This window comes from Heterodontus francisci, chromosome 22 (genome assembly GCF_036365525.1).
Source record: "Heterodontus francisci isolate sHetFra1 chromosome 22, sHetFra1.hap1, whole genome shotgun sequence".
NCBI lineage: Eukaryota > Metazoa > Chordata > Chondrichthyes > Heterodontiformes > Heterodontidae > Heterodontus > Heterodontus francisci.
Genome location: NC_090392.1, coordinates 77,052,962 through 77,066,466, shown reverse-complemented (window position 1 = coordinate 77,066,466; position 13,505 = coordinate 77,052,962). Strand labels below are relative to the sequence as shown.

General features: G+C 43.6%; 1 protein-coding gene across 4 annotated transcripts in view; it reads left to right on the top strand.

Moving 5' to 3' along the window:
* The window catches only part of ube4a (ubiquitination factor E4A (UFD2 homolog, yeast)), a 76,110-nt gene that overhangs the window by 38,272 nt on the left and 24,333 nt on the right, over positions 1–13,505 (top strand). For all 4 annotated transcript variants that reach the window (XM_068054105.1, XM_068054104.1, XM_068054103.1 and 1 more), the window contains 7 exons: positions 40–199; positions 2,764–2,966; positions 4,659–4,850; positions 6,295–6,628; positions 7,873–7,999; positions 9,060–9,367; positions 10,797–10,929. In XM_068054105.1, the coding sequence (XP_067910206.1) occupies positions 40–199; positions 2,764–2,966; positions 4,659–4,850; positions 6,295–6,628; positions 7,873–7,999; positions 9,060–9,367; positions 10,797–10,929 (1,457 nt within the window). The remainder of the gene's footprint in view (positions 1–39; positions 200–2,763; positions 2,967–4,658; positions 4,851–6,294; positions 6,629–7,872; positions 8,000–9,059; positions 9,368–10,796; positions 10,930–13,505) is intronic.

Here is a 13,505-nt window from a genome sequence, read left to right as displayed (position 1 = left end):
TTGAACTTTCATAATTTCTGAAATATATTTTCTCGACAGATTACAAAGGTCCCAGAAAACCTGTTAACTTATGCACTTCGTTGTAAGGTCCTGACTGTGTCTAATGCACGTACCGTCCTTCTCACACCCGAGATCTACGTCAATCAGAATGTCTATGAGCAAGTAGTTGATTTGCTTCTTGAAGGAGTAAGTGGACCACGTAAGTAAATAATTCCAACTGCAGTACTTCTAAGTACTTGTACCCTTTTATGTAAGAGGCTGAATAGGCCTGACTGAATAGGGCATCATTGCAAAAGACGAGGCTGAAGCATTTGCATCCATCGTCAGCCAGAGGTGTCGAGTGGGTGATCCATCTTGGCCTCCTCCTGAGGACCCCAGCATCACAGATGCCAGTCTGATTAATTCCATGTGATCGCAAGAAACTGCTAAAAGCACTGGGTACTGCAAAGGCTATGGGCCCTGACACAATTCCGGCAATAGTATTGAAAACTTGTGCTCCAGAACTAGTTGCGCCCCTAACCAAGCTCTTCCAGTACAGCTGCAACACTGGCATCTACCCAGCAATGTGGAAAATTGCCCAGATATGTTCTGTCCAGAAAAAAGCAAGGCACATCCAATCTGGCCAGTTACTGCCATGTCAGCATGTCGGTGTACACTCAATCATCAGTAAAGTGATGGAAGGTGTCTTCGACAGTGCTATCAAGTGGCACTTACTCAGCAATAACTTGTTCGGTGACACTCTATTTGGGTTCCGCCAGGGCCACTCAGCCCCTGACCTCATCGCAGCCTTGGTCCAAACATGGACAAAAGAGCAGAACTCCAGAAGTGAGGTGAGAGTGACTGCCCTTGGCATCAAGGCAGCATTTGAGTGAGTATGGCATCAAGGAGCCGTAGCAAAACTGAAGTTGATGGGAATCAGAAGAAAACTCTCCACTGGTTAGATTCATAACCTAGCACAAAGGAAGATGGTTGTGGTTATTGGAGGTCAATCATCTCAGTCCCAGGACATCACTGCAGGAGTTCCTCAGGATAGTGTCCTAGGCCCAACCATCTTCAGCTGCTTCATCAATGACCTTCCCTCCATCATAAAGTCAGAAGTGGAGATGTTTGTGCAATCATCAGCAATGTTCAGTGCCATTCGCGACTCCTCAGATACTGAAGCAGCCCGTGTCCAGATGCAGCAAGACCTGGACAACATCCAGGCTTGGGCTGAGAAGTGGCAAGTAAATGCACACAAGGCTAGTACCAGCCAATGACCATCTTCCCTTGACATTCAATGGCATTACCATCGCTGAATCCCTCACTATCAACATCCTGGAGGTTACCATTGACTAGAAACTGATCTGGGCCAGCCACATAAAGATGGTGGTTACGCGAGCAGGTCAGAGGCTGGGAATTCTGCTGTGAGTAACTCATCTCCTGACTCCTCGATGCCTGTCTAACATCTACAAGGCACAAGTCAGGAGTGTGATGGAATACTCTCCGCTTGCCTGGATGGGTGCGGCTCCTACAACACTCGAGACGCTCGACACCATCCAGGACAAAGCAGCCTGCTTGATTGGCACCCCATCCACAAACATTCACTCCCTCCGCCACCGACGCACAGTGGCAGCAGTGTGTACTATCTGCAAGATGCACTGCAGCAATGCACCCAGGCTCTTTAGACAGCACCTTCCAAACCCATGACCTCGACCACCTAGAAGGACAAAGGCAGCAAATGGTTGGGAACACCACCACCTGCAAGTTCCCCTCCAAGCCACACACCATCCTGATTTGAAACTATATTGCTGTTCCTTCACTGTCACTGGGTCATAATCCTGGAACTCCCTTCCTAACAGCGCTGTGGGTGTACTTACACCACATATACTGCAGCGGTTCAAGAAGGCACCTCACCACCACCTTCTCAAGGGCAATTAGGGATGGGCAATAAATGCTGGCATAGCCAGCGATGCCCACATCCCATGAACAAATTTAAAAAAAAAGTTATATAGCATGCATTGGGGGGGAAAAAAATTGTTTGTGCATTTTAGAACATGAACAACTTGCATTTATACTGCACCTTTGACAACCTCAGAATGACATCCCAAGGTGCTTCACAGCTAATGAAATACTTTTAAAGTCATCAGCACTCAGTAGTCACAATGCAGTGATTGAATAATGTACTCCGAGATTGGTTGTTTAATTAGTTGAATCACTATCTTTACTAAGTGAGTGGTACATTTCATTGAGCATTGGATATTGGAATGCTTTGCTACAATGAGTAATTGATGCGACTGTTCCATCCATTGAAGAACAGTGCATAAATATTTAAAGCTGAGGAAGGTACAGAGCTGTGGGGAGTGGGCAGGTTTCATTTACGCTAGCTCTAAAAAGAGACTGCATAGACAAGAGGGAGCAAATGGCCTCCTATTGTGCTGTAAGCTTCTATATTTCCAAGTGAAAATATCAGAACAACCCAGACTTTACATGGGGTCTAACAATGATGGTGCTTTATTGAAATTAGTTGTAAACAGAGTTCTGGCTATCCATTACAATTTCCAATTATTTTTTAAATAATTCCAGAGCTTTTGCCTCCACTACCCTATCCCAAAGCTATTCAATGTGTTCATCACTCTGTATGTGAAGAAAAATGCTGCTATCAATGCCAAGAATGCCTTTTGTCAGTGCAAACTTGTTCTTGTCCTCCTCTCCTTTTCTTTATCATTTGCTATATTTTATATCTACTGTGAGATACATAGTATAATCTCTGTGTTACTTGTACAGTCTTTGAAGATGTTATCGAGTTTATGGATGATGTCATAGCTACCTTAAAGGTAGATGAAGAGGTCCGGACGTTCAATGAAGTCATGTTTCCAGTGTTGGACATTTTATTGCGGCGCATCAAGGAGTTGGACCTTTGCCACATAATGCTGTATGGCTACCTGGATATTCTTCTTTATGTCACCCGACAGCCTGACCTGGCACAAGTAAGAAATTTCCAAACGTTTCTCTGTTTTATGTGGGCAGCTGCTGGGGTATTTCTTTTTGATTGGCTTGGTATCTGACGTGTGTGGAAACCATCCAAACCAAGCTACAGAGAAACTTGCACAGGTAGAGTTTCTGTTAGTTCGGTATGGAATGTAGTGTGTATGTTGTGCGTGTCACCCTACTTAGCAAAGCCTGTAAAGCTTAGGCAGGTTACCAAGTTTGAGGACCATCAAGTGTGTGTAAGAATACTGTTTGACTTAACTGAGCAACTCTACCTTTTATTAGTACAGAACACTGGTAAACTTTCTGGTACACCTCCTTCATATTTTAGCCATTTGCTTGAAAAGTTATCGGGAGCTGAATGGCCATGGCCTTCTGACAGATCCACCCTCTTAAATCCCATCACTGATCCAGTTTGGCTATCCAGTCATCAGTAATGCCTTGTGTATTGAAGACCAGCTTGGATCGGATATCTGATCAACTGAGGATGAACTTGGTTTCAATCTCCTATCATCAAGTGTGGCACCTTGGAGCCAGCTGGACTCCAATTGGACTTAGTTACCTCCCTACCTAGACGGATTGTCATAAGACAATGGGAGTTATGCATTGTGATGTGAGGTCTTCATCTCTGAAGAAAAATTCTTAGTCTCTTCTGCCAATGCACTATGCTTGTTGTGCTTGTGGGACACTCCCACCTGGTAGTGGGTAAAATCTTCTGAAATAAACTGATTGAAGATAGCTGATGACAATGGTTTCTAACCTAAGCTTGCTGAAAATTGGAGCACAGCCAACAGATTGACTGTTTTCATGTTTTTGAATTGCGTTTAACCCTGACAAACTATGACTTTTTTCGACCAGGAGTTAAATTCATCTCTAGTGAGTATAGAAAATGTTCCCTGTGTACTGCTGTCAGTAGTCAGTAAATGACCCCAGGCAACTAATGTAAAGTGTAATTTTATCTTATTGGTGGGGAGCCTGCCAACTGGAAGTGCAGATCAGAAAGATGGACGCAAGCTGCGCACTTTTCTGATAATTAGCTTTAATGAATGGAAAACTGTGCTCAACGCGCACACCCAAATATCTGATCTGCCATATAGCAGGTTCCCATGCCTGCAGCATAAAGTTTGAAAATGACCCCATAGTGCATTAATGCATCAGTGCCTCATAATTAAACCATAAGTAAGAGTAGCCTATGAGGGGGAAGGCTTCCCTGGAAATGTAACTGAGTTGGCTTTCCTGTATTTTCTTTTCTTCTCTTCTCAGCTCTCCTGAAATTCCTGGTTTGTATTGGCGAAATGTTCCCTAGCTGCCAGTTGCCCTCTGGTACTTTGCTCAGCTGGCTGTTTGCCAGATGTGAAGCTGTAAACTAGGGTGCATCACAACTGGTTGCAACCTTGCCCCCTCTCAAGATTTTACATGTGCACTTTCCACCAGGTTCTCTGGATGGTAGTCGGGAGGAGAAACCCGATTTTTTTTTTTTTTATTATTCTATCCTAGTCTGAAGAAGCAATTAAGGCCATTTATCTGTACTGTGCATTTAGAAATTCCTATTCCTGAATGTCTCTTTCTGTGCAACTGCCAATTACCTTTAATGTGTAAAAATATAATTAACATAAGGTTGAATATTTAAATTCTATGTTTTTAAACCTTCAGTTTCAATGAAATTGATTGCTGTTTATCCCGCTCAACAGGTGTTTTTGAAGCATATTGAACCAAAGGATCCAAAAAATGGTAACTTGTATCAGCAGACCTTGCTGGGAACCATCCTCAACATTTCTTGTTTGCTGAAAACCCCAGGACTAGTGGAAAGTCACTTGTATTTTTTGAATCCCTCAAGGTCCAGTCCTCAGGAGATCAAAGTCCAAGAATCAAACATTCACCAGGTGGGCTTTGGGCAGGTTGAGTTCTTTGAGGGGCTGTGGTGTCATACAATTTTTGTCCCTGTCTAATCTGTCAGGTCGTAGCTGTCTCGTGCTGAATGGGTGGGCTCTACCAGACTGCCAATAGCAATTGTGTACCAGCTGGCAGGAGGCTGCAAAGAGTTATGATGCAGGATGTTCAGAGGCCATCCCATCAGTAAAGGGATATTGCCTCCTGTTTCCCTTCTCTTACCTCCTTCCCCCACCAAACCCAATCTGGCCAAAGTTGCAGTACAGCAATTGGGTGCTGGAGCCCTAAAGGAGTTTTGTTCCTTTCCACTCTTGATCTAATCTAGGGGTTCTAAAGTCAATTTTAATGCACCTGTTACAGCTCACAAAAGACTGGGATTGAATGTGAGGCCATCTTGCTCTGTAATTATTGGGTTCCATAACTGGATAGTACACATTAATGGAACCATTAGCATCTGTTGAGCGTTTTTTCAATTTGCTGTAATTCTGAGGGTTAGCCTTTTTTTGATATTTATGGATTGGCTTCCTCTTGATCCTACCCTTGTACTAGTGGAATAACCTGTGTTATTTGGTATCATTTCACTACATTTCAATTTCTCTGTCCCACCTGCTGAGAATTTCTGCACCTGCTTTGAATGCTTTAATTCTGCTTATTTGGTGTTAACACTTTACTTGAGTGTCAGCTGTGACTCAGTTGGTAGCATTTTTGCCTATGTGTCAGAAGATTGTGAGTTCAAATTCCACTATATATTCGGGCTTCTAATCAGTACAGAGGGACTGGTGCTTTGCTGAAGGTTAAGTTGAGGCCCCCATCCACCTGCTCAGATGGACGTATGGCATAATTTGAAGACGAGCAGGAGTTCTTGCTGTTTCCTGGTCAGCATCGCTCCGTCAACCAATGCTGCCTTTCTTTCATCTGTTGTTTGTGGGGTTTTTCTATGTGCAAATTCACTGTCGTGCTTCCCTGTGTTGCAGCAAAAATTAATCCATTGGTTGTAAAGTATTTTGGGGCATCTTGAGGATATGAGAAGGCTCTATATAATAGGAACAGACTGAAACTGTGGTTGTTGGGTTGGGAGGTGAATGTTTGTAATATAAATCTCTGTAAATAAATTGCTTCTTTATTGCGCAGCCCTTGTTAAATATGTGGAGTAGGTGATCCCTCAATACATATAGCTACATAGGTGTAACACTTGTTATCCACATGACTTCTATGTCTATGTATTTTTCATTCTGAACCTTTGTCTCATATTTCTGTTGTATGAACAGAATGAGAAATGAATGCAAGAATTTGCAGTTAACTGAGAGATTAGACTGAGCAAAGGCAGCTTCCCCACAAATCATGTGTTTGGTTTCCAGCAGGTTACTTCAGGTGTATTTTTTTTTTACACAATCTCATCTTGGGGAAGATGTTCAGAGTGTTCTTTTCATTTTGCAGTTCATGGCACAATTGCATGACAAAATCCATCAGATTCTACGGAACCTCATCCAGCTTTCCCCAGATACCAAGCATTGTATCCTTTCCTGGCTCGGAAACTGCCTCCATGCCAACTCAGGACGGACGAAAATCTGGGCCAACCAGATGCCTGAGCTCTTCTTCCAAATGTATGCATCGGACACTTTCTTCCTGAACCTTGCTGCTGCTTTGCTGAAACTCTGTCAACCCTTCTGCAAACCAAAGTCTCCTAAGCTGCTGACCTTCAACCCTACTTATTGTAGCTTGAAAGAGCTGAATGAAGAGGAACAAAAAAGCAGAAACGTGCATATCAAAGGTGTGGGCTGAGCAGTAAATGGATGACTTTTGCTTTTAGCTGTCCAGCAGTATTTCGGGCAGTAGTTGGCATCAATATGTATCATCTTGTGCAAACTCTTGGTTCAGGGTGCTGCTTTTGTTGTTAAAGTGTCTCTGGCTGTCTCTGTTGAAATCAAACAGACTGTGCACTTGCAACGGACTGTTAGCATTGAAGTGAAAACTAAACTCAATGCTGGTTCAAGAGGTTCCTGGTGGAGCTGCACCTGTTACTCATAATTTGCAGTGTGCTCTTCGCCAGAGGCATGAGTGAATTTTGATTTAAAATGAAGTCCTATATTTTAGTAGTTTTTCCCATTTTGGAAAAGCCTCTTCAAATTTTGGCATACTCCCAAAGAGCCCCTGCAAACATTGGCGCAGTTCTGGGACCCTCCAGTGTTGACATCTGAAAGCTTGTATGGGCGCCCCAAAAGAAAACAGTGCTATCGTTGCAGAAAACTTGTTTTTAATATTTGTAGATAGCAACAGAAATGAGGTGGGTAGTAGGTCAGCGTACACAAATTCAGAATTTTGGTCTGAACTCCAGTTCTCCGCCAATATTCTTCCTTCAACTGCGCATGCATCTCATTGGAGAGTTCATGTGTGCAAAATGGCTGCTGTGTTGGTCGTCATAACTTTCTGTACTTGGCAGAGAGGGAGGGGTTGAGGGAGTAATTGGAAGGGGAGAGGGTAGAGAGGTGACCGGAAGGTGGAGGGAACTGGTCAAGGTAGCATTTTCCAGGGGAGGTGGGGTCAAGGCAGCAATCTGGTGGGGAGACAGTGGTTTTACTGTGGAGCCAAGAGGACACACATGGTGTTCTGGCTCCATATTCAGATAAGTATCAAACTATGTTCAGGGCAGCTCAGTTAGGCAAAGGGCGAATCAAAGAGGCATGAGACTGCTTATTTGCATCTGCAAAGGGCCTAATTACTCAGGCGCGGTTCCTGTGCACCTCTTGATGCCCATACCAATATAGCAGACTGTACACTTTTGGTTCAGAATGCATACACACACATTGCCTGCTATATGGGTCACTGCTGTGTCAGTTTTAATACCTGTAAGACAGACTTGGCCTCATCATATTTCTAGGCCATGATATCTTAAGCAGCAGAGCCATTGTGTATATTCCTAATGCTGTTATATCCCTCCAAAGAGTTGCATTTTATTAAGAATTTTTTTAAATAGGAAAATCTATTTTTATGAAGGTTTTTGTTTCTTTGCCTTAGGTTTGGACAAGGAGACCTGCTTGATCCCAGTACCGCAGGGACTAGAACCGTCTTTCGCTCAAACATACAACCTGGTCACGGAGAATTTAATCCTAACTCAGTTCGCCTTGCACTTGGGTTTCCACAGGTACTGAGAGTGCGTATATAGGACTGCACAATAAGAAACTGTAGACCAGCAAGTGCATCAAAAGTGAAACTGGCTCACGTCACCAGGTGTTTTTGTTTTCCCTCATCTCCCGGGAACGTGGGAGAATGCTTTCCCAGTAATCTATCAATTATCTCCTAAGGAAACTGGGAGAGCATCTTTGGGAGAAGGAGATAAGTGAAAGATTTTTTAAACAAGTGTGGGGAGGGTATGAGGGCATGAGCCCTCATTGACTGAGTAGCTGATAGTCAAAGTAGGGGTGAAGAAAACTTCAGTCATTCCCCTGACTCCCTTGCTTCTCTTCCCTATCCAGTGTTTAAAATTGTGGAGAATATCAACACATCTTTTAAATGGAGATTGATATTTTAATGCATGAAGTTTGAGTAACCATCTGATGCAACTGCTGAAGTGCAGGTGCTGATGCATTGTGCTAAATTCTTCCTATTATTTTTTTCTGTGTCTTTAAAGAAATATAAAGTTCAATTTCAGTTTTGTTTCCTTCCCTTCTCCCAGGGATATGGACAAAAGGCTTTCCCGGAGATCCATCTCCTAAGGAGAGTCGGGGAGACTCTGGGGGAGAAGGAGTTAAGTGAAAGATTTTTTTAACGTGTGGAGAGAGAGGGGATTGTTCAATTTCAAACACTGGAAAAATAGCCTTGCCTTTTCAAGCTGTCCTGCCAACACAGGGTGACTCGAGACATCCTTTTTTATGATTAGCTGTGGATCGTACTGCAGTAAATGCTTTAGCTCCAAAGGCAGCCCATCCTGTAAGACCACCACTAACAGAAAAGAGGAGGAGGTATTAGAATGGGAGGAGTTGTCCAGAAGCAAATGAGGATGTCTTCACATTGGTTCTCTTGAATGCCTGAAATGTGGTCATTTCTTGTTTGAACTTCATTTCGGGCTTCTTCATCAAGGGATCCTTTACTGCCAGTGCCCTACCACTCTAGGGTGTCTCTGCCCCTGTGGAGTCCCTCTGTTGATGTCCTGCCTTTGCGGGGTTAGTCTTTTGAATCTAAAGCTGTGTTCTTCACTTTCACAGGTTACACGATCAAATGATAAAGATGAACCAGAGCCTGCATCGACTGCAGATTGCCTGGAGGGAGGCGCAGCAGTCCTCCAGCCCAGCTGCAGACAACCTGCGCGAGCAATTTGAACGGTTGATGACGGTTTATTTATCGACCAAAGCAGCTGCCACGGAGCCGCAGATGCTCCAGAACTGTATGAACTTGCAGATCTCTACCACAACGATGCTGGTGCAATTTTCTTTAGGCAGTCGAGGAACAGATTACCTGGAGGTGACCTTCCCTCTTCTGGACTTGGAATACTGCATGCTTGCTCATGTCCCAGGTATATAGCATGCCTTAACAAAGATTTGGGAACCTTGGAGGTGATGGATGTGGGTCAATTGAAATTTTTAAGACTGAGGTCCATTAGATTTTTGTTGGGTAAGGGTATTGAGGGATATGGAATCAAGGTGGGTGAAAGGAATTGAAATAGAGATCATTGTCCTGGCCAATATTTATCCTTCAACCAACATTGCTAAAACAGATTATCTGGTCATCATCACATTTCTGTTTGTGGGAGCTTGCTGTGTGTAAATTGGCTCTACGTTTCATACATTACAGCAGTAACTGCACTCAGGAGTACTTTATTGCCTGTAAAGCATTTTGGGACGATTTGTGGTCATGAAAGATGCTTTTGAAATGCAAGCCTTTATAATCTAGTTGAATGGTGATGCAGGCTTGAGGGGCCAGTTGGCCTTCTCCTGTTATAATGTTGAGGGTATGTTCATCTTTGGACACGACAATGCAGTACAAGTATTTGTGACTTTGTTAACAATTGGTTTTTGTTTAAAAAATCTTCTATCAATGTGTGTCTTACCAAAGTGAGCCTGTGGCACTCGCATGTCTGCAATCTTTTTATTTCATTTACCATTTCATTTTTGGCTGTTTCTTTTTCCATTTTTCCCTCTAAAAAAATTTTTGTTCTTCATCATATGCTTCACTCACTGCTGCTTCCAATCCCATCTACAAGGCACAAGTCAGGAGTGTGATGAAATACTCTCTACTTGCCTGGATGGGCGCAGCTCCAACAACATTCAAGAAGCTCGACGCCATCCAGGACAAAGCAGCCCGCTTGATTGGCACCCCATCTACAAACATTAACTCCCTCCACCAACGACGCACAGTGGCCGCAGTGTGTACCGTCTACAAGATGAATTGCAGCAACTCACCAAGGCTCCTTAGATAGCACCTTCCAAACCCGTGACCTCTACCAACTAGAACCCCACATGGACTGCAGCGGTTCAAGAAGGCAACTCACCACCACCTTGTCGAGGGCAATTAGGGATGGGCAATAAATGTTGGCCTGGCCAGCGACGCCCACATCCCATTAATGAATTTTTAAAAAAGTCCCCAGCTACTTCACTGCCATGGGAGGTCAACTAGTTTATTTCACGGTTTGTTGCAGTTGGCCTCGCGATGATGTTCTTTGGTGAATAGTTTTTTTTTTAGCAGCGAGCCTCTGCATTGCAAATGGACAAGGCTTCTTGACCTTTGGATGCAATGTTGCTCTGAGATCCACATCCACCTGAGCAGGTGGACATTAAAAGTGCTAACGGATTGATGAGACGGTCGACATATTGGAAGGGTAAGGTCTAATGGGTAGAAGGGCCTTCTTCAATGCAGTCTAATAAGGGAGATTGTTAACCATTTTCTAGCTAATAGTGTGCACTTGGCCCTTTTGGTTTAATGACTATTTTATTCCCTTGTTACAGAGTTCTTTGCCGACAACCTTGGAGATTTTTTCATCTTCCTACGAAGATTTGCAGATGACATTCTGGAATCTGCAGGCAATTCCCTGGAGCAGCCTCTGCACTTTGTCACTGTGTTCATGGGTAACGTAGAGAGGTAACAGCTAGGAACTCACTACAGAATTCACTGGCAAGTCTTGTACCACCCAGGGGCATGTGCAGGTGTTGGATGCTGCTGTACTTTATACATTGGGAGTTTATTTTGATCAAAGTTAAGGATGCTGGGGATTGGTACACTTTCCCATTTAGAGGTGTCAGCAACAAGCAATCTCAAGGAAGTTATAGCATGTATAAATGATGTGTTATGCTTCCTCTACTCTGCCCAAAAAGGTACCACCCCTCCATCCTCAGAAGAGCACCCTCTACTCCATCACTCTGGCATACATTTCCCGCTGCAGTCGTCTTTTAGCCTTACAGAATGAGTTTGCCATTTAGCTCTGAGGTAGGGGTCCTTTAGCCAATCAGACTTAGATTGAGACTGCCCAAATTCATTTTACCTAAAACTGTTACACCCAGCAGAGAGAGCAGCCTTTCATTCCATTGATCTGTGCTGGATTCAGACCCAGGGCGCAGGTGAAAGACTGATGTCTTGCCTTGTTGTCTGTTCCTCCTGAGCAAGGTTAATTATTAAAATAACATTTTCAGTCACTTAAATAAAAGCAAAATACTGCAGATGCTGGAAATCTGAAATAAAAACAAAGTGCTGGAAATACTCAGCAGGTCAGGCAGCATCTGTGGAGAGAGAAGCAAAAGATAACGTTTCAGGTCTGTGACCTTGCAGCCAGTTCTGATGAAGGGTCACAGACCTGAAACGTTAACTCTGTCTCCACGGATGCTGCCTGACCTGCTGAGTTTTTCCAGCATTTTCTGTTTTTATTTTCAGCCACTTTGTTAGCAGTGATGCAGATGGTAACTTGGTATCCCAAGGTCAATTATCAATATAGATTCCTGTTTGGGCTTCTCCTAAGTTGACAAGTTTGCCTGATTCAGAAATATTGTCAAGAACCAAAATGGAAACCTTTTGAAGAAGGGTTATATTGCTCAATTGCACCTTCTTAAGTATCAGTTAAGGAATCCTGTTCATGCAGTTGTGCGTGGGATGTGTTGACTATTTTTCTGTAAAATCTGCAGGGCTACGGGGAAAAGGCAGGAGAGTGGGACTTACTGGATCTCTCTCCAAAGAGTTGGCACTGTCATGTTGGGCCGAATGGCCTTCTGCGCTGTATCATTGTGATTCTATGGAATAAGATTCGGCAGTGAATTAAGCTGCAGGATCTGTCCCTTCCACTAGAGGATGCTGTAGTTTTCAGCTTACTTAAAGTTCAGTAGCTAGACAGCCTCTGTTCTGCTGCATTCCAGTAACAGAGATTCTTGTGAAGTCACCAACAACTCACATGTTGACATGCTCCGTCCCTGATCCAGTGGGTGCACCTCCATCCCCAAACTTCTGGGACATGCCTAGTAAAGGCAATGAGAGAGAGAGAGAGGAACCATGCTCTGAAATTGAGAACAGTGAACGCCCATCCATTTGAAGTAATCATTTACATTTCTGCTCGAAATTCTGTGCAAATAAACTTCAGTATAGAGTTCACTTAAGTTTTTGCATTACTTGATGACTATTATGGGAGATAATTTGCATTTATATTTTCTCATGTGATGGTTAGCCTAAAATGGTACAGATTTTCCCCTCTTTTATCCAATCACAATCCACCACAATCAAAAGACATTCCTATGAATATGTCTCTGCAGATATAATTCACACAGCTATAGGGTATTTGGTTTTGCCAGATTTGCTTCAGCTGCACAAAAAGAGACAATACAACACTGCCTCTCGCCCCTCCCACCCTTTACTTCCAAGATGCCTCTTCACTTTTGCAGGTGATCTGCTGAGACCAGCGTTGCCCCTCTACAAGGAGCCAGAGACCGCTGGCCTTATAGATCTGGTCTCCCAACTGGAGCCCTATACACACACTCTATCATAGAACCATAGAATAATACAGCACAGAAGGAGGCCATTCGGTCCATCGAGTCTGTGCCAGCTCTTTGGAAGAGCAATTCAGTCAGTCCCACTGATCCGCTCTTCCCTCCTATCTCTAATTTCTTTCTCCTTCAAGTATTTATCCAATTCCCTTTTGAAAGCTTCTATTGAATCTTTATCCACCACCCTATCAGTGCATTCCAAATCCTAACTACCTGTTGCATAAAAAGGTTTTCATCGTGTCGCCTCTGATTCTTTTGCCAATCACCTCAAAACTGTGCCCTCTGTTTTGTGACCCTTCAGGTGCTGGAAACAGTTTCTCTATATAAATGCCCTCTAACCAGTGTCCTTTCAATGGTGGACACACATTCGGAATTCCTAAGCACCTTCTTGAGTTTACCCACCTGACCGTAGACAATGGTGGACAACCCAGTACTCCCCTACCCCATCCCACTCCATTCACGTCCCTCCAACCTCCACTGAAAAGTCAGCCCTGTATCTACCAGCCTTCATAAACGTAATTTTTAAACAATTGGAAAGCGTCCCACTACACTCGGAGCTGACTGACAGATTTCAGTGTAAATTATTGTCCCTGTACAAATAACGTTGGCAGGTGTTGACTGCTTTAAGTGAGGAATATGGCCAGAGGAATGGGCATTAATGCTGTGTGTAGGATACTTGGGAGCAAAGACCGC